The following is a 20,779-nucleotide window of genomic DNA, read 5'->3' on the forward strand; positions in this document are numbered from 1 at the left end:
GGTGACTACAGAAGCCTGCAGCAAGGAACACTCCAAGAATAAAGTCTTTAAAAAAACTTAGTGGGACAATAGAAGCACTGACAGAGAGAATGTCAGTATTCTATTTGAGTGTCTATGATTACTTTTTGGGTCCTAGGGCTGCCTCTAAATGGAAGCATTCATTGCGTGCACTTCTGTGTTTGTCTTCTTTTTGTGGTATGATAATTTTGAGATTTACCTATGATGCGCTTTTGTGTAATTTGTACTGAGTGGATTCTATGCCTGGCAACACCATGATATATTTGTCCTGCCTGTTTGCTTTTCTGATGGACACTAAGACGATCTACATTAGGGGCAGTTACATTTGAAGCTGCTGAGAAATGTTCAGCCACGCCTCTGTGAGGAGAGGTCATTCTACTTACCTTAGAATTAGTGAGTTGTAGAATTTTCAGGAAGGTTGTGTTGACCTTAGGAGAAACTTTGAGGCCAATTTCCAAAGCAGCTTAATACTTTTCACTTTCATGAACAACGCGTGAGGTTCCAGGTGTAGCAGGACCTTGCCAACACTCCATGTTGTCTGCCTTTTCAGCTGTAGCTATTTTAGCAGGCTGATCAACAGAAGTTCGGTTTTGGTTTTGATTTTGTTCTGCAGTGCGAGGGATCAAACCAAGAGCCTCTCACCTGATAGCTAAGTGCTCTAAACTCAGCCAGAGAATGAGCCTGAAGTTTTTCATTTTCATGAAGTCTACTTTATCTTTCCTATATTTCAGAAACTAAATGGAATAAAATCAGAATTTCTCAATATAGTATCAAAGATGCATGCTATTTTTACCATGTCAAACTAATCTAGTTCATATTTTGTAACATATTAGATCATTTTTCTATATGAATGCTTCAATTGAGCTTTTCAATTATTTTACATATGTGGATTTACTTCTAAGCTGTCTAGCAAAAATTTGCAAACTGGATAGCTGAAAAATACAATTTCCTATCAATAAAAAGTTTTTTGTTTGACATGATTGCTGCTAGTTTGATACAATTTCTTGCACCCATTAAATTCATTTTATGATTTCTACAATGAGGGAAACCCTGCAAGCTTTGCTTCTGAGTGGAGCAGGACTCCGGCAGCCCCCTGGGTAACAGCAACATCTTGTATCTCTGCAGGAGTGGGGTGGGGGGGCTATTTGTATGCACTTCTTAAAAATCACCGCATCCTCCACATTCAGAGTGGTGTCTGGCTCAGCGGTAGAGCACTTTCCTAGCATTAGTGAAGCCCTTAGTTCAATCCTAGTCACCACAAAAACAAATAAAAACCATACACTGAAGTACTGTGCTTGTCATTTATCTGTAAAACAACTTCCATCACAACAAAATGGCTGCAAAGAGGCCCAAGTCTCAGTGAATTTCTAAAACATTTCAAAACTTTGGAAAGGTCATAAGCAAAAACTAACTAAATAAATAAATAAATAAAAGCCCTGTAATATGTGTGGCAAAAAGAGAGGAAAAATAGGGACATCATCTACTGCTGAGCAGAGATTGTTCAATGAAGTCCTGGGAGCATCTTCAATCTGGTCTGGCCCCTGCAGTGTCACCATCTCGCCACCCAGAAATGTGAGTGAGGAGCGTGGCCGTGCTCAGGACAGAGCATCCTCAGACAGCCCGAAAGCCTGAGCTCCGATCCACATCCCAGCACACTCTGGTTTTCATTTGAAATCAGGATCTCGCTAAATAGACACATTGCCCAGGATGGACTTGCACTATGGATCCTCCTGCCTCAGCCTCTAAGAGTTTGAATGACCAGCCTGTGCCACTATGAACAGTGAGCTCTGTCTTCTCAAAAAATCCCTTTTCCTGCCCTTGCACTGACTTCTCACCATCTTCCCTTGGCCAAGGCTCACATAGGCTGTCACACTGGAGCCAACGTGGGGATAACAAGGGACAACCAGGCTTTACAAGGCCAGTTCCAGGACCCTCTAAGGCTGATCTCCCTGCACCCCAGCCCTAGGCTTCTACACAAGGCGTGATGTGGAGGTCATTTCCTCCCAGCTGCAGAACTTACACCTGAGCAGAGTGAGGACTCTTATGTAGAGTATAGGAAGCAGAAAGAAGGCTCAGAGGAGAAAGCAGGCAGGACTTCAGGTAAAAGGAGAGGTAGGGACAGTGGGAGGAGCAGGACTTAGGCTACAGAGCTGTGCTCAGCTTGCCACCAGTGCACGTCAGCAAGGCCTGGTCGAGAAGACGTGCTGATGTCCCTCAGAGCCCTTAGGGACCTCCCACTGGCACCAGCTGCCTTGCCATAAGAGGCAGAGGCAGCTATCAGCAGGTGCCAGCCCCAGAAGACCTCTCTGAGCCCTAAAGGCAAGGTGCCCACTGAGGATAAGGAAGGATGTTTGCACAGAATAGGGTCCAAAAGACAGTGAAGCAGGAATCTTGCAGGCTTTTGAGTTTGGTGCTCAGGGTGGAAATCCTCGGCACACTCCTTGCTCACTTGCCCACCTATGGCTCTTGGTGGCAGCTAAGAAGTATGTTGGAGAAGGGCTGGAACTTCAAAAGTGGGCTTTTCCTCTGGCTGCTCCTAGTGGCTGGGTTCCAGCAGAGAGTCTGAGTGGAGTGTGGTGCACTTTGTCAATTTTTATACAACCTCCCAGAGAGCCTGCAGGGCCACCTCTGGCACATTGAATCATACAAGACCCACTAATGTTCATACCCTGATTGAGGAAGGCAAGAATTGAGAAGGAAGCATGAGACCGGAAGCATCTGAGAAGTACAGTGACAGCCACAGTCATTCGCCAGGTGCTGGGATCCTCTTGGGTTCTGGGTACCAGGAGGACCTGATTTAAGCAGCTCATACTACACAGGGATGACATCGAGCTGGGCCTATGAGGGTGTAGGAGGAAGAAGCACGCTGCAAGTTTTGGTGCTGTTAAGGAATCCCTGAGGAGTGTCAGGGATTATGTGGTCATCTTGCACCTTTCTGGATGCAACACATGTAATTCTCTGCTACCTTTATGAATGAGCTAAGTTCATGATGCTCATTCTACTGGGGAAGCAATGAAGACACAGTGAGGGGAGCATGTTCCCCAAGGCCACACAGCAGGGACATGTCAGAGCTTGGACTCAGGTCAGGCAACTCAGAGAGCTGCTGGGCGTCTGAGCTGCTGACCACTGCACTCCCCATGCGTCATCTCGATGCTTCTCCAGTGAGCAGGCCCCTCCACAGGACCAAACATCCCGGGTCACAAGGAACAGGGACTGGTGTGACCATGCTGTGTGCCCTGGTAGGGAAGGGCTCTGCTGAGTCTCTCAGGTTCCTGTCTGAACCCTGTACTCTGTTCCCAGGCAGTGGGGTGCCCTGAGCATAACACCTCAGCTTCAAGTCCTGGCCTCAGAGACCCCCACTTCTGGAAAATTCAGAATGTTTCCAGGCACAGCAATGAAAAAGTCAGTCATGGTGGCAGCAGGACAGTGTTCTCTTTATTTTAAGTTTGTCAGGAAAGGGAGGAGCCTTCTCTGAGAAAGTTCTGGTGGGCTGGGAGAAGTCAGCGGGATGTCTCCAAGCAGCCTTCCCAGAGGGGTTGGGAGGCAGCAGGGTGCTAAGCCAAGGAGAGAGGCTAAGGTCACAGGCTTGGGTTGGGGAGTCTGTGCAGGTCCCCTCATCACTGCAGTGCACAGCTGTGGCCTGGGACCCAAGAGGCATTGCACAGAGGGTGGGAGGGCTATTGAGAACTGCATGCAGCGTGGGCCTTGCAGGGGGCTCAGTAGGCTCAGGAGCCCTACTATGGAAGAGTAGAGCTGGGCTTTGCCTGCTGTTACAGGGAGAGGCAGCCTGTGCTCAGAGGCTAGGGCTCCAGAGGCTGTTGCAGGGCAAGGAAGAGCAGTGGGACAAGATGCACACAGCAGTACACCAGCCAGGGAGGCCACCTAGACACTCACTTTAGAAAGCTCAAAATCGCCCCCCATCTCCAAGTGAACAATGGTCTGCAGTTCTGGCAGGCGGTGAGTGTAGTCCAGCAGGTGTTGGTCATCCACGCTCACACTGTAGTGGTCAGCTTCACATGTGATCGCCACCTGGGCAGAGAGGCCTTGCACTCACTCCCCATGCAGAAAGTCCTCAAACTCCTGCAGGCTGGCGGCACCTCCTTCTCCATTCCTTCCTCTCCCACAAGCAGCCCCCTCCATCTCCCTCACTGAAGGACCTGTCCCTCCCTAAACACCCTGCACTCTCCTCCCTGAGACCTCAGCACCCACGGTTCCCCACCTCAGTGCTACTTCCAGCCTGCATCTCTGCCTTTGTGTCACTGCCAGGCACCTCAGGACCCAGGCCTCACTCATCAGCCTTCCCTGCCCCCAACAGGTCCCTCCCACAGGATCAACGCCTTCTCAGGCCACCAGGGCAGCAGGACTGGGTGGTGCCATCTATGTCCCCATGTCCCTGCTTGCATCATTGCACACCAAGCATGACCTGGACCACATAGGCTGAATCAAAGAGCTGATAAATGACTGCTAAGTTAACAAGCAGATAAATGAGTATGGTACCTCATACTTGGGTAAGATGGGGAAGAAATGGGCTGTATGATCCTTGGCAGTAAATCATCCTGTGATTTGGTTTGTTCATCTCTAAAAATTAGATGCTAACCTGTGCGAACCTGCAGACCGTCATCCCAAAATAACAAGAGTTGGTGGCATGCTCTCTCTCCCTTGAGGCCCAGTCCTCCCACCATAAGCATCAGCCCCACCCATTGAAGGAACCCCAGGGAGCCTCAGCACTGCTATCCTTGCACCCAGCCAGGTGCCCACACTCAGACTGCAGCGTCTCACCGTGAAGCTTTGTCCACGTCTGAAGGGCATGTTGACGGGCAGTTTTCGCTCCTCTGTCCCCCAGATGCCCTGGATCTGAGTGTTGCAAACCACAGAGTTTTGATCAAATCGAGGGTTGAAGTGGAAGGCGATGTCTCGCTCTGTGCACAGGTTGATGTGGAACCTGGAGTGAATGCATCAGAACCTTGTGTGTGCCCTGAAGTCAGGTGATCCCCTCCCACTCATTATGCACCTCACTGGAACCAGGGCATGACTCTCTTCCTCCTGAGAACTCTGGAGGTCTTGTGTTACCTTTGAGCATTTTCTGGGACAGTGCCAGACACGGTGATGACCCTGGATGGGTGCAGCCCACCATGGATGGATATATGGTGAGGGACCTGTTGGGAGATGGGGACAGATCAGCTGGTGACCATAGACAGCCACCATCGCAGCAGGTAACTCTGTGCCGGTGGTCATGGGCTTGGGCCATCAGCTGAGTCATAAAACTTGCCTAAGAGTAGGACCTCTTTCCTGTGAAACCAGCACATCCTTACTTGCTTCATGGGTTCAGAAACCAAGGGTAAACTTTGTGGTTCCAAAGCAGGCAACCTTCACTGTCATGAAGAAAACTTTGTCTGGACACTAAAGCATTCTGGAGTGATAAGTGCAGGCTATAAAATTAGGTCACACTCAATGGACCAGATGAATATTAAAAGTACCTGTTTAAAATTATTAATATACATCAATACTATAAAATGCCTATCCACTTGACAGTGGACTGTCTTTAATTCTGTGAGTCAGAGGATTCCACTGAGCTGCCGCTACTACTTGCATAGGAAACAAAATCTCCAAACTGTCCCCACATCTATTTTCATAGATTTTGAGTTCTGGTCTAGGATCTGGTGGAAAACAGAATGGAAAATTCAGTGTGGGTGTGACTTGGGCTCACATACAGTGGAGTATGGTTCCAAAGTGCCCAAAGCTCGGGGCATGTAAGTACCCTTCGAGACATAACACAGGTAAACACACATGCATGGTTAGGACACTCTGCGGGAATGTAAATATATGATGACAACCTGTATAAGAGTTAACCAATAGAGATGCAGGTGGATCTAGTTCTGCTCAACTGCCTGCTACTGCTGTGTTGCTGATGCCCACCTCTGTGTGCTTTCCTTGGGACCTCACACACAAATTTAATAGTTCAACCTGTGAACCCTGACAGGTCACCTAGTGGGCAAAACAAACAGGGTCAACAGGAAAACTGAGTGTCCCTCCCAAAACTGATGTTAAAGAAGAGCCCCAGAGATGAAGTGCCAACTCACCTCCCCCAGTCCTGTCTTTGTTAACTGTAGTCACCACTAGAGCAGCTTAGAAGGTCAAACTTGATGAGAAGAGGTTGAGGGCCAAGCCCCGGGAAAAATCAAAAAATCTCCCAAGAAATAGAATCCTAAGAAAATTTCACAGTCATGACCAACTCCATGTATCACCCCAGTGACAGCCCTGCTCAGCCCAGGTGATGACGTAGGGAAGAGCCCCAAGGCAACCATCAAGGGGCAGGCATGGGTGCACAGACACACAGGCATGGGAGCTAGGTGGTCCAGGCACTGCTCCCCCTCTGGCCAGCAACTGTCAAGTACTCTAACACCTAACAGTCCATGCCACAGTTGGCCTAAGTGCACAGGGGGGATAGCAATGGTGTGAGGACATGCTGGCCATGTTAGGACACGCTGGCTGTGCCAGGAACCCCATCCCATTGCACTGGACTGAGGAGAACTTGAAATAGCAGCTGGTTGCTATGAGAGCCAGGTTGTGGATGCAGGAAATAGGGCCACCTTCCTAAGCTTAGGTTCCTGGGAGAGTCTCCTGTATTTCTGGGTGACTGTTATTCAGCAGAAGGTAGCATTAGGAGAAGAGCCCTAGGTAGGGTGATGGGCATGAAGGACTGCCCGGTTCTATCCCTTCTATGCAGCCAAGGAGTTACAGGGAATGGGGAGACAAACATTACATAAGTTGGGTGGCCCAAAGGCAAACAGAGGCCAACAACGCAAGGACTCACTATGGGTCCACATAGGTCAGATGGTGGAAGACATGCACATACCTGACAGCTGGCTGCAAGTTTAGCTGTAGATAAGAGAAAGGGACAGTCCTGCTGGAGAAATGGGCATTCATGGTACAGGGGGAAAATTACTGGTAGTGGGTATGTTGAGCCTCTGGGAACCCAGGTGTCAGCTGCAGCCTGGAGGCAGCTGTAAAACACTTGATGGTCCAGGTGCACACCACCAGGTCCTGCAGGCCTGAGTGTGAGGCTGGTGCTTGGGCTGAGCTCTGCTGTGATAAAAGAAAGCACGCTTCTAGTGCCACTGAACCAGTCACAGGATCCACCAGTGACAGAAAAACTTCGAGAGCCCACTCTGCAGTCAGCGTTGTCAGATCCGGGCCAGTCCCCAGCGCTTGGACAATGAGAGCTCCAGACTGTCCAAGGCTCCCTGCCCTTCTGATGTGTAGGTTCCCCCAGTGGCTAAGTGTATTCTGGGCTGGACAGACTGACTGGTGCCCTGCTCAACACTTCACCCAGGAGTTCCGCTAGCATATGGCTGTTTTCAAAAGCTGAAGTCTGAGAATGTCCATACCAGTACCTACTACATGGAGGTCATGAAAAGATAGAACTCACAAACTTGAAATTGGAAAAACCAGGTGAATTATGTGCTGCACAAGCCCTTTATTAAGGCCTGTGCAGAAACTAGACAGGTCCTAGAGTGTGCCTGTGAAATCTCACAGTGACGCTGGCAGTCAGGACCAATTTGCCTGCACCCTAGGAGGGCAGGCAGTGGTTATTCCAGATGTTGCCACAAAGCTATTTGATAGCCCCACCTTGTGGCATGGTCTGGTGTCCAGGTCTGACTACGTGGGTCAAGTCACACTCTCTGTCACTACTTCATTCTTTCATATCACGAGAACTTCTGATTGCCTTGCAGATTCGAAAGCCACTGTGCACAGCCTGAAGGAAGCTCTACTGGCCGGGGCTGGGCTGCGGATGAGAACAGGGGCTAGGGAACTGGCTTATCTGCCAAATACCTGGGTCTTTATGGGTCTGATAAGACTGAAATAATTCCCAGCACAATTAGAGGTGACCCAGAAGGAAATGATAAGGCTGACAGCACAAACTGCATTTCAGGACTCAAAGGGGGCAACTGCATAGCTGCCAGCCCTAGCAGTCAGGGACCCCACTGATCCAATCCTCATAGTAGTTAAGGTGGATGATGTAATATTTGGCTACAGCCTACAACATCAACAGCAAAAGCAGAAGAATCCTCTTGGGTTTGGGTCATAGTTGTGAAAAGGGAGCCACGACCCGACATTCCCTCTTTGAGAAAAAGTTAACAGTGATACCCACTGCTCTGCATGCCTTTGAGGGATCACAGGACAACAGACAGTGGAAGGACAGACAAAATACCCAGCAGAGAGGGACATGGACAGTTGGGCCCAAGCCTGGAGTGGCAAAGCCCCCAGTCCCACATGTTAGGGCTATTAAGGTTCTCTGTTGCTGTTACTACCTCATGGGGGCCAGGAACTGTTTTCCTCTGTGATGCTCCCCTGCCAAGCCACCCTGCCTTAGAGCCAGCCAGTGATGGACTGTAACCTCCGTAGACTGTGAGCTATTAAACCTTAACACGTGTAGGTCATTCCAGGACCCAGGGCTGAGAGGCCATGGAGCAGGACCAGCATCACATGGGCTCCTCTGGCATTTCTGCCCTCTTGGGGTCTCTTGGCCTCCTTTTCCTCCAGCCCCTCAACCCAGTCCTTCACTCTGAGACCCTCAGTGGCTGTCCCTGACTGTGCAGCCAGCTCACGCCAGGCCATCTCCACACTCACCTGGAGTGCCACACTGTAGAGTTCCATCTCTAATCTACCCGTGTGGCCTCTACTGCCTTTCACACCAGCACAGCTGTCTCCGTTCAAACTGGATGTTACAAGGAAAGATATACCAACACATTTGGCAGCTCTTCAAGGGAGGAAAGACTGAAAGCAAACGGACTGGGTGTGAAGAGAAAGATAAGAGCTGGGGTGGTGGTGGTGGGTAGGGCTTGGAGGTAGGTCCATCTTGTCATCATTAAGCCAATTTACAGAAGTAGAAGGCAGATTATCAACATATTTGGGTTTTTTAACTTGTTGGACATAGTCGCCCTTTCCTAAAAATGCCCCTTTTCTTTCCCTGTAATCTTGCTACACGACCTGCTTCCCTATTGATCATTATTAGATCTTGGCTCCACCTGCCATCTTATTGATGATTATAGTTTGATCCACATTGTACTCACTTTATGACTATGCACCCATCCAGTGACTTTGTTCGATAAAACACTCTTAGAAAAGTGGCCTTGGAGGCACTGCACTCTCAGATCCCCTGCTGTCACTCAACAGAGAGCTCTCGATAAAATCTCCCTGCTCTTAATCTTTGTTCCATATAATTAATTCTTCAGTTTCATGAGAGTGAACTGGGTGTTTCTGACAGCTAGTGGTTGGGAGTTAGATTTTCCCCTGTATCACTAGGAAGCCCCTGAAAGATAATTCCAAGGATGTAAGAGTTCCCTCTTGTTTCATGAAACCCCAAAATATTCTCACTGGACTCAGGATTGGGATTTATTGAGGTAATCACAATTGTCTCCCATGGTTTATTAGATGCTTGTCGCTAGTGGTGGTCATCTGAGCTATGTTAAAAGTTGAAATCAGAGAAGATGGTGATGTCTTCATAATTAGGTTTCTTTGATGGGGCACTTTATGTAGGCAGGGCCTTGTATTCCTATTCTGCATATGTGGCACTTAGACTTCCATCTACACTGGTTGTTGAATTGCTTTGTACTCCTTTCTGGATTCCTGGGACAGTTATGATAGTTATGAGCTGGCTTCTTATTTCAGACAGCTGTTTCCATTGGCATTTTAAATTTATAATTCCTTTCCAGCTTCACTCTTAGGTGTGTCTGAGGCTGTTCATCTTTGTTATGGATGGTCATTATCATTGTCAGTAAATGGTAATATGCTTCTCTTTACAATCCTAAAAGTCTTTTTTCATTTTCAACTGGAAACCACTGGCTGGCTGGCTCTCTCTCTCTCTCTCTCTCTCTCCCCTCCCTTACCTGCGAGGGAGGAGTGTGGCCACGCTCAGAACAGAGAATCCACTGACAGTCAGAGTCTTTGGTCCAATCCACATTCCAGTCCATTCTGGTTTTCATTTGGGAACAGTGTCTTGCTAAGTTGCCAAGTGGCCTGGGCTGGACTTGAATGGTTCTTCCTGCCTGAGCCTCCAAAGGCCTGGAAGTGCCCGAGTCTGCCTGCTGTGTGAGTGCTGTCTTATTGGGAAAGGCCCTCTTGCAACTCTTATAGATGCCTGTCACCATCCCTCCTCAGCCACAGCTCGTATGGGCTGTCACACGAGAGTCAAGAATAAGGAAACAAAGCACAGCCAAGCTTTCTGGGACCAAAGCAGGACATGCAGAGGGTGAGCAAACTCAACCCCAGATCTGCCCTTGTGCATGTGGTAAGAGGGGAGTTATTTCTTCCCAGCTAGAGGGCTTCAAATTGACCCCAATGGGAACACTTTATTGTGAGGTGGAACGGAAAGGTTCCTGGGATCCTTGTGTAGTGGTTTTCATACACAAAAATGATGACATCTCAGCCAAGTTGAAATCAACCCCTGGAATTGCAAGCAGGGAAGTTTGACCTAGAAGAGGGCCCATAGGAGCCCAGGAGATGGGGTGGGCTCAGTTTTGTAAGCACCAGAAATATAACTACTGTTTTCTGTGAGGTGACTGGTCCCTGTAATGAGGTGTGGCGGATGAAAAGAAAACAAGAGAGGAAGTTCTGGGATTGGGGGATCGCATCTGGAACTGAGGCCCCAGTTGCCAATTTCTCCACAATTTATTAGAGGATTCTCTTCGCAAAAGGCAGAAATGGGAAGCAGGAGGCGGAATATGCAGATTAGTGAGGATGTCATAGTTGAACGATCCTACCGGCTTTGTCTTACCCAGGTTTACCTTATTGCTCCTTCAACCATATCTTAGCAAAACTTCCCCTGCTGTCCCAGAAGCTTTCCCTGGGCCTAAGGTCCCGTTTTCATCTCCTTTTGCACGAAGCTTTTGGCTCGGCTTTCTCCAGAACAAGCCATCACACGGGCTGATCAGGATCAAAGTCCCATGTAGGTCAGACATGGTAAAGTAAAGGGTTAGCTCTGCTTCTCCACCTATCACCTGTCTACAATTAGCAGAACCAAGATATTCCTTAGAGAGGAATGAACATCTCATTCCTGGGAAAGAGATTCTCCTGATCCCATGAGGCCTCTGTTCCTTGAGCCTCAGGTACCCAGGCCTGGCTACTGTGTCTGGGAAACCACAGGGTCTTTGCTGTGGACCGCATTGCTCAGCTCCAACGTTCTGCAGCCCAGTGCTTAGCTGCATTTTCCATGGTATTATGTTTTCAACTTATGAGGGGTTTCTGGGTTTGGAGCCCTATTGTAAATTGAGGAGTATGTGTATTTGTAAAGACCTTGCCAGCTTCTTTCTTAGGTTTGAAGCTCTCAAAGCAGAAAACTCTCCTCGTGCAGATTGATCCCAAGAAGGGGAAGACAGGGCCCTTCTCCTCTTCCCCTAGAATGGGAGGAGGAGATTGGTAAGAGCTTGTTGGTGACAACACAGATCCTGAGGACTTCTGCTCTGGCCAGGTGAACAGCATCAGAAAATATTTCCTCCTATTTTCCCTGCAGACCAGTAGCTCCAAGTGAACATCGTTGTTCACACTCTGTACCAGGCCCTGTTCTAAGCGCTGTTAATCCTCTTCTCTCTGCCAGGGTGCTACAGTGATCACAGTTTCATGCATTAGCTGAGAAAGTGAAGCACAACAGTGACGTCCTTTGCTCGAGGCCCAACAGCTACAGTGCTGCCTTTAACATGGGCAGCCCTGGGCCCCGTTAATACTCAGGGCCTCAGGCTGGGGTTGTGGCTCAGAGGCACAGCCCTGGCCTAGCATGCACATCACCTAGGTTCAATCCCAGCACTGCAAAGAAAACAAAATTTTAAATCCCAGGACCTCCAACATTATAAAAGAATGAAAAGCAAAAGGCTTGCCGAATCCAAACCTCAGCCCCTAACAGTGTAGCCAGCAGAAGTTGCTGGGGGTCCACGAGGAGAGAGATTCTTGCTATCTGGCTTAGTTGATGTAAGCACTCAGCACTCAGTGAAGACATAGAGCCCGATGTCTGCTGTGCCCTGCAATGTGACATTACAGGACCAGTAACAGTCGCCTGGTAACCCAGAGTGGGACTGCGAACAGCCCTTGTGCTCAGTGACTTCCATCGCTTCCACAAGTGTGCTCGGGTCTTCAAGGATCACAGCCTGTGGTAGGCCTGTGACACTGTAGTCTCCAGCATGGATGCACTGACCCATTTCTTCTGTGTGATCCTGGGCGATGGGCTTCACCTCGCTGCTTCTTTATTTCTTCCCATGTAGAAGAGGCAAAATTAATTGTATACTACATCCCTGACTTACTAACAAGTTCTCTTCTGGGAGGACATTCATACTTTGGATGCATTCATAAATTTGACAAAGAGCATCTTATATGACACAAAAATAAAATTAAAGCATTGAAAACAAAACTGCATACACAAATACTATAAACTATTGCTATTTTTACATTTACCTTTAAAAAGTGTTACAGTACACTACAGCAACTGTAAACAACATGAGCTGCTTCTGTGATTTGTTCACCCCATTGATGTTTGTAATGAGGTCTATTCCTATCTATTCCTATCTGCAAGTGTGAAATTCACATGTTTGTAACTTGGCGTGTAGTGTGCCTGAACCATGAAAGTGTCAGAGAATGAAACACAGGCATCCAGAGGGTGAGTAGCACAGAATCAACACTCCTGAAGTATATTCTTTAGAAAAATAACTGCTGTACCCCTCCCCACACCCAGGAGCCCCAGCTGTGCTTCTTTCTTCCTCTCTGCAGTAGGAGCTGTGTAAAGCCAGAACCTCCAGGACCCCAAGGACATGTTGTCCCAGCACCTGTGCAGTGACCTCAGCAGTCAGTGCACTTCCCACACACTTGTGGTCTCCGTGCCCTTCGAGCCTGTCCCTGGCCCAGGTTAGGATCTGGTCCCCCTTGACCATCAGTAGGGTCTGTGTGATTGAGTGGGGCACAAGTGGCTCTTCAGGCTCCCAGAAGAGGTTGTACAAAAGATACAAATTCCACCTCCTCTGTGCTCAGATCTCTCTGCTGGACACAAGCCTCAGCACTAGGAGGGCCACGTGCCGAGTTCACACATGCTGTCCCAGCCCACTGTCCAGCTGAGTTCTCGGCTGACACCAGCACCCATAGGTGGGCAGGTGAGTAAGGAGCCTCCTGAAGATTTCTACTCCCGCCACCAAACTCAAATGCTGCAAGATTCCTGCCTGACTGTCTTTTGGGTACAGCTCAGGGCAAATAGTCTGCTCTGGTCTTAGCTGGCACCTGCTTTATGGAATGTCCTCAGCTTTGCATGTTCATACTGAGGAAGTGAGATGGCAGAAGTCCTGCACACCCCACAGCCAATGGCAGAAGAAAACATTGAAAGTAGTAGGGAGGTAACAGCAGTCTTAAGGAGAATGAACCACCAGCCCTCTGCAGGTGTGGCTGGGCCTCTGTTCCATTTTCTCAGATTTGGGAGTAATTTTCCTCATGTAACAAGAGGCACCCAATAGTACCCAAACAAACAATTTACAGAGAGAAGGGCCCTAAAGGAAGGCAACAGATTTTTTTTAGAGTGATCCTGGCTAGTGAGGTGGGGAAGCTGGGGGGGATGGTTGTAGAGAGCCTTCTTATAGCGAGAATACCTCAGAGGAGATTAGCAACAGTGGAGACTTAGTGACAGGCACCATGGTGAAAGCCAGGACATTTGAGGTTCAACAAACAAAGGCCTCATGGGGTCAGCGGGATTTTCTTGCCTGTTGTAGCAAGGGTATATTCATGATGCTTATGAAAGTAAGCCCACTCCATCACTTGAGTCCTACAGTTCCACTTCTAAATCAAACTCCCCAGTTTGTAATCCCAAGGGTTGATCTCCACTAGGCTAAATTGTAGTCCTTTTTGTCTGTGAAAAGTTCTGCACAAAGGTTCCGGGGATGTTTTCCCTCTACTTTACAAGAAATGCTGCTTTCTGCTTTCACTGTACAGGAAATACCTCTGCTCTGTCCTCTCTGGACTCTCTGCCTTATAATTCTTGGTGGGTTGAGAGAAGATTCCAGCAGCCAGATAGCAGCAATTAGAGAGATAGTGGGTGCTGACACCTGCTGCTACCTGCCTCTCCCTGTTCCTAGAAACCAGCTAGTGACTTACGAACCCAGGATCATACTGGATATCAGAGGGGAACCTTAGGAGTAAAACAAAAATAAGGGACTTTGAACAACTACCGTAAAATGGCAATCACTATCATTTCATTTGATGAAAAAATAATCATAACATAAATACAATGATACTGTCATTAATAAATAACTCTTACAAGTTATTAAGATTTGTAAAGTGCTAATAGACAGCTGGCAGCAGGAGAAAGGGAGATGCACTTAACAGATATAGGAGCTCCTTGGGGAAGGAGAAGTCCAGATATGACGGACTCAGATGAGGAGCAACATGAGCCCACTGAGCGCTGCTGGAACTGTCCACTGGCGCCACTGGAAGAAAACAGTCAAATGGGAAGGGAAACGAGGGCTATGGAGGCAGAAGGGTACAAAAAGTAGAACAGATGGAAAAACTGGGTGCAAAGCAGAGAAAAGAGTGTTAAATGGAGGAGAGGGGAATGGGGAAAGAAAGAAAAATCAAGATATATCTTATCAGGTACCGATTCCCTACAATAAATGTGATCATCATATATATGAAAAACGTTCCAGTAAATTAATTTTCAAAACAAATAAAATAGTCAAATATAATTTTGCTATGTATATTTTACCATGATAGAAAACAGCAGGGAAGGCTAGCAAATCACTGGTAGATAATGTATCAGCTCTGTAACCCTGAGCCTGCCCTCTGTGTGGTAGCAGGAAGATCGTGCTGCTGCTGTGGAATAGGATCCCAATTGGAGCCTTTCTTCCTGAGATTCACTTTCCCAGGACCCTGATCGGGTGGTACAGGACAACTCATTTACAGATGTTGAGGTCAACTTCATCAAGGTCAAGCTAACAATTATAAATCGGAAGTAGCTGCTAGTCCTGGTTTGCACCTACTCAGGATGAGTGAAGACCATCCTGACTAGGACAGAAACTTCAATATAGGTAACCAATGCTGCTCTGGAGCTCATTGTTTCCTGAGGTGGACTCCCCAGGATCACTGGGTCAGGTAATGGCCTGATATTTATGGGTAAAGTAGTACAGGCCCTAGCCTTACTAGGGTAAAATAAAACCTCCACATGGTTTACTGGCCCCAGATTTCTGGGCAGACAGAGACAAACGTGTACCCTCAAATCCACCTTGGTTAAGCTGTGCCAAGAGATTGGTACAGTTTGGACAATGGCATTGCGTATGGTACTCCTCAGATCCCAGTGCACACCATACTGCGATGACCTTTGAGATCATGTTTGTGCAGCCTCCCTCAGTGGCTTCTATGATGAAAGGACTCCAAACAGCTGCGTTGACCAGCATGTGTCACCAGATAAAATGAGTTCACTGGGTCCTTATGGAGCAGTGACAGACCACCCTGGAACACCACACAGTCCCCTTGCCCACACCCTTGCATCCTTTCCAGGCTAGGATTCAAGTCCTGGTCAAGGGCTGAGAGGATGAAGCCCTCCGGCCCAGGTGGAGAGGCTCAGTGAGTACTAACCACCTCACCTGCTCTTAAGTTTCAGGGCTTGCTATGTGGATCCATCACTCTGTGTCAAACAATGAACCAGAAGCAGACCAACATTGACTGTCCATGTCGCCCTCTTTTTGCTCCTCCTTAGGCTTGTGGTCAAGTGAGACCTCATGAAACTGGTTTAAACGTTCACCATAATTCAGACACTCAGTACAATATTCTAAAGGAGACTGTTTGCCAAGAGGGTGACATCTCTTAAAATTCATTGAGCTATACAAGCATGGAGGAGTCTTTCCATCCTGTGGGACCCTAACAGAAAGCAAAAAGATAAGATACAGCTTGTTGGGCTTTAAATTTGCCCAGGAGCACAGGCCAACAGCTGTGACTCTATAGATGAATTGGACTTTATTTGTTAGAAGATGACACTGGAATATTTGTTACTATTGGTGACATCATCTGAGCTTCGATTCACTCCCCATAAAGCCAGGTCTCAGGCTTCAGGACAATTTGGTTACAGCTGGTCCCAATTCATATCCAAATCCTCACCTACTACCACCACCCACAAACCCCACATAACATATTTAAAAATACCAATAAGTCAAAAATCATAAAAAAAAATCTGGCCAGGTTCTGTGAGAGTCTCAACAACAACAAAAATAAAAGCCCAGAGTGATGTCCCCAATATACAGTCAGAATCCCTGGCTAACTTCTCTTCTATCAAGTCTAGTTGGGCCTTTTATGACCTCTATGGCCTTACAGGTAATTGGTCCCTACCTGGTCAAATGGTTGATAGGAAAAATTCAAGCTAGATTGGACCATGTACAACTTGGAGTTTTGAAAGAAAAGACTGAGTATCAACCTTCGGAGATACACGATTTAAGGACACTTTTGCCTATTTTCTAAAGAACAAATTTCCACAGGGTTGGGGTGGAGGTTAATTTGGAAAAGACCCAAACTGATACTATGTTGTACTCAGGTACCATCTTAGAGCTTTGGTTTCCTTAACTTGGTTTCTTATAAATGTTGTCCTAGTTACCTTAGCTGATACCACCCCATGCTTTGTCATAAGATTGCTAGGTCCCTACATAAAATGTCAAACATCCTTGTTCTTCTGTCAAAAACAGAGGCCATGATTTTTAGTATTTCTATAGATACAATAAATCATATCAGCACTAACCCTCTAAACCTTAAACCAGACCTGGAACTAAAGCCGTGTCAGGATTCTCCCTTTCTGCCCTTTCAGGATCAGTGCACACTCATGTACAGGGTGCCCCCTGCTGGCGGCCCCTTTGCCTGTCTCTGCATCCAGCTTCGTGGGTGACTCAATTAAATAAGCACTTTCATTGCAACAAAGTCAGGAGCTGGGAGAGAGGACGATGCCTGGGCAGGCAGTTTGCAGAATGTGGAAATTTTGAGCAGAAAATCTGGATGTAGATTCATTCCGATCTGTTTCATTCTCTATTTAATTGGTCAGAACTGAGGACGTGAGCCAGAGGAGCAGCTCCCTGGGAGGAAGTCAAGTGCACTCAGGACAGTGCGGCCACAGGCAGCAGCTCCCACCTGAGACGGCTTCCTCTCTGTGGTAGGAGAAGGAGGGGCTGCTTGGTTTCTGGAGAAAGGGATCGTGCCCTGCATGCAGCAACCACCCAGTGCAGCCTTCCCGTGATGGTGGGGAAGGAGGCTCCCGATGCCCAGGGGAGACCCTGGTGTGCAGGAGCAGCTCACACCTCGGCCTCGCTGCCCCCCAGCACCCTCCTGGAGAAGTGCAGGGAGCGCATGCTCCATCCCTGCTGAGATGGCCCCTCTGCCACCCTGCTCTGCTGACTGCCCTCTAAAGAGCCTTCCTACAGTCCCTGGATGGGCAAAGTGGCCCTCACTGGTGCTGCTGCAGGGCTCTGTGCTCCCTCCCATACCCAGCAGGCCAGGATCCTTCACTCACTCACTCAGGCCTCTGTCACATATTTGTTCTCCTCCTACTCTTTTCCACTACTGTGCTAGGAGCTGGGGACACAGCAGTGAGAAGATAGCTCTGTGCTGGATAGAGGTTGCGTTGCACTGTGTCTGCCTGACTTTCTCCTGACTGGACTGCAGCTCCATGCTGGGAGAGGCCTAACCTCAGCCGTCAGCCACTCACCTCCCTCTGAACAGGCTGAGCTTCTCTAGTCTGAAGCAGATGCACCAAAGGCTGGAGCCTTCTGAGGCCTGCCGTGGGTTGGGGATGCTCACACTGTGAAGTCTACGCAAGCATTCACTTGTCTGAGAAAAACTGGTCCTCTTGTTCCTAAATATTTTACATCGTAAGTGACCTTCAGTCTATAGGAGATATCCTCACACACCCTGAGGCCCACAGTGGGATCTAACTTAAACGTCAAGGCCACATTCCCTAACCCCAGGTGGCTGTCCCTCCTAAAGTCCTCTGGGCAGCAGAATGAACTAAGTTTTCTCCATGACTTCTATTTGTACAATGTTTGGGCAAACCACAGTGGGCCTCTTCCACCTGCAGTGTGAAGCTAGTTTGGTTCCTCAAGAGAAGCCCTGGCACATGATGGCAAGGCATATATATAGCCAAAAGTTTCAACAACTTCAAAGGATTTTTACAAAATAACATGAGACAGACAGTGTCCCCTGCATGCCTAAAGTGTTTACTGCCTGACTCCTTCCAGGTCCAGGTCTGTGCCAGCGCCCTCTTCTGGTAACAGCTGTGAGCCCACGCACGCAGCTCCTAGGAGTGATTCTTACCTGTCAAATGATATTGGACAAGAGAAAAATGTAAAGGCTGTCTGCTGACACGTGAGCTAACTAAGTCAGGCTTTTATCACTGAGTGCTGCCGGCTCTGTGCTGTCTGGGCAGGTGCTCCCTTACGGGCCACGTCGGAGCTGCAGAATCTACATTGTACTCACGTACTACCGATGCCAGGGCCAGAAGCAAGACCTTGACTTCCCGCTGGCCTGCAAAGCCTAAAGTAGTTATCTGACTCTTTCCTGATGAGGTTTGTGCATCCTGGGTCTTCTCTCAACAACTCTCATAAGATGTGGGAACTAAGGCACTGAAGAACGCCCCGGGGGCTCACAAGAATTCATGGCAGGACAAAGGTCTTTTGAGTATCCTGTAATAGGAGGCAAGAAGGACAAAGGAAAAGACAACAAGGAAGGGAAGATGACAGTGGCTTCTGCTGCCCATGGAGACCCCCACCATGCCATGAAGGAAAAGGGTGTCATGTGAGGACAAAGAGAAGGGCTTTTGGCATCTAAGCACCACACAAACACGAGCAGCAACTTCACCTGTAACAGGAGGTGTCAGCTTGCAGTGCTGACATCTCAGGGTCTGATTCAGAGTCATTTTAAACAGCACTGGCTCTGCTTCTTATAAGTCCTTGTTGGTATCCACATGGCTCTGACCTCTACCATGCGGATCTTGCCCCTCGCAGGGTAAATCCTTCTCGTGCTGGCCTTGCCTAGGTCTGCCATCAGCACTGGTCTGACCATAGTGACTCACAGACTTTGCCAGATGTGAGCCAAAGCTGCTCACCTGTCTCCAGCATCAGCTCAGTAAATACACTCCTGGCATCTTTCTCAGTACTCTCGCCTGTGAACTCCACAGACAAAAGTCTGAGCAGTTGCACCTCAAGGTCCCCTGCAAGACCTCAGGGGAAGCAGCTCGCTGAGGCGGTACTTACTCAGCTGACTTCCAGAAGTGCCCGGGTTGCAAGAGCTGCCAGTTCAGCTTGGGCAGCTTCTCCAGCATGTGCATCAGCAGGCTGAAGCTGGGCCTCTCCTGTAGGTCCAAAGCCCAGCAGGGAGACAGGATCTCCTGCAAAACAAGTGGCCATTAGCTGTGAGTGTATTGTCTGGGAAGGAGGGCTTGGCTGGGACACCCACAAAGTACGCCTGCTGTGCTCTCAAGGGCCCTGACTGGTGACCCTGGAAGACCCTGCCAACATCATGAAAAGGCTTCTGTGCTTCCAGTTCAAAATGCAGTGTATGAGCTCTCTGGCTCCCTCCTTCCTCCTCAGGCCCTCTCTCCCCTGAAATAACAGCCCTGGTCAGTGAGAACGGAGTAATGATGACAATGAAAGCAGGAGTGGCAGCGGCTGGCTTCTGGACCATGAAGTCGGAAAGGGCAATGTTCGCAGGTCATCAGACTATGCGCAGGGTGGGACTTTAACGGAGCTGAGAGTCCCAGGTTGACCAGATGGGCGATGGAGAGACAAGGAGGGACAGTTAGGGGCCAGCAGGACAGCTGTCCCAGTTGCCAACCTCAGTTTTTAGGGGTTGAGTCTCACACATCCTGTGACACTCAGCAATGCAAGAGTCTGTTCCTAGATATAACAGGGCCTAAGGGGTTGCCTGCTAAGTCAGGAAAACTGCAGAGATCAAAGATCAATCAGCCGAAAACCCTCTGGAGGGTGGGGGAGTTGTGCACAGGCGTGTGCATACCGGTGTGGTGCACACAGGAAGTGATGCTATGAAACAGGACAAGGCTGTGCTAAAATGAGTAAAGAAAGAGGATTGAAATTGAAAAGAGAGGGGGACCGGGGAGATGGTTCGGTGGAATAAGTGCTTCCGTGGCAAGTGCAAGGGCCTGAGTTCAATCCCCGGTTCCACAAAAAGGAAAAAGAAATTGCAAAGAGAATTTGGGGACCAAATGTGAAGAGTGCTAGGATAAGACAGTCTAGGGGGCTCCCCAGTTACAGACCCATTTAGACAGGGAGGGAAAATAGAAAAGGTGGCAAAGGACTCAGTGAGAAGAACCAAAGACTATCAAATGGGAGCTCTGAGAAGAGAAAATAAAAAATATGGTGGGAATGATTGAAGAGAAAATGAATTTCCCCCAGAAATGTAAAAAGATGAAAAGACCCAGTGGAAGGAGCTCACTAAAGAAGAAACACCCTACACTCAGCTATTTTAATGAAATCTCACTATAACATTGGAATGGTTGGTGCAGGCCAACTGGAGAAAACTAAAGACATTTAACAAAGCGGCCCAGCAGGTGGCCTGGGTGGTCACTTTGTAACCATCATCATTCTGTGCAAGAGGAAGGCACTGAGAGGGTGCAGTGCTACCCTGTCCTAGGGAATGGCAGCGTGCTGACCAGGGAAGGCAGGAGAGAGGCTTTCTCTCCCCCTCCACCCCACTTTTGTTCTTGCTGCTTTTTCTGTCTTTTGCCAACTTATACTGTTACATTTGCCTT

The 20,779-nt window shown here is 48.4% G+C and overlaps 1 protein-coding gene across 1 annotated transcript; it reads right to left on the minus strand.

The window, feature by feature from the left end:
- Nucleotides 1-3,448: 3,448 nt before the first annotated feature.
- LOC111817842 (galectin-9-like) lies at nucleotides 3,449-8,934 on the minus strand. Its single transcript, XM_023719906.1, has 4 exons — nucleotides 8,650-8,934; nucleotides 5,089-5,174; nucleotides 4,798-4,960; nucleotides 3,449-4,047 (listed from the first exon to the last, which is right to left on the minus strand). The coding sequence occupies exons 1-4, from the start codon at nucleotides 8,674-8,676 to the stop codon at nucleotides 3,901-3,903; spliced, it is 423 nt and encodes a 140-aa protein (XP_023575674.1). The 5' UTR covers nucleotides 8,677-8,934; the 3' UTR covers nucleotides 3,449-3,900.
- Between the last annotated feature and the right edge of the window lie 11,845 nt (nucleotides 8,935-20,779).

Source organism: Octodon degus, unplaced genomic scaffold, assembly GCF_000260255.1.
Source record: "Octodon degus isolate 3935 unplaced genomic scaffold, OctDeg1.0 scaffold00072, whole genome shotgun sequence".
Lineage (NCBI taxonomy): Eukaryota > Metazoa > Chordata > Mammalia > Rodentia > Octodontidae > Octodon > Octodon degus.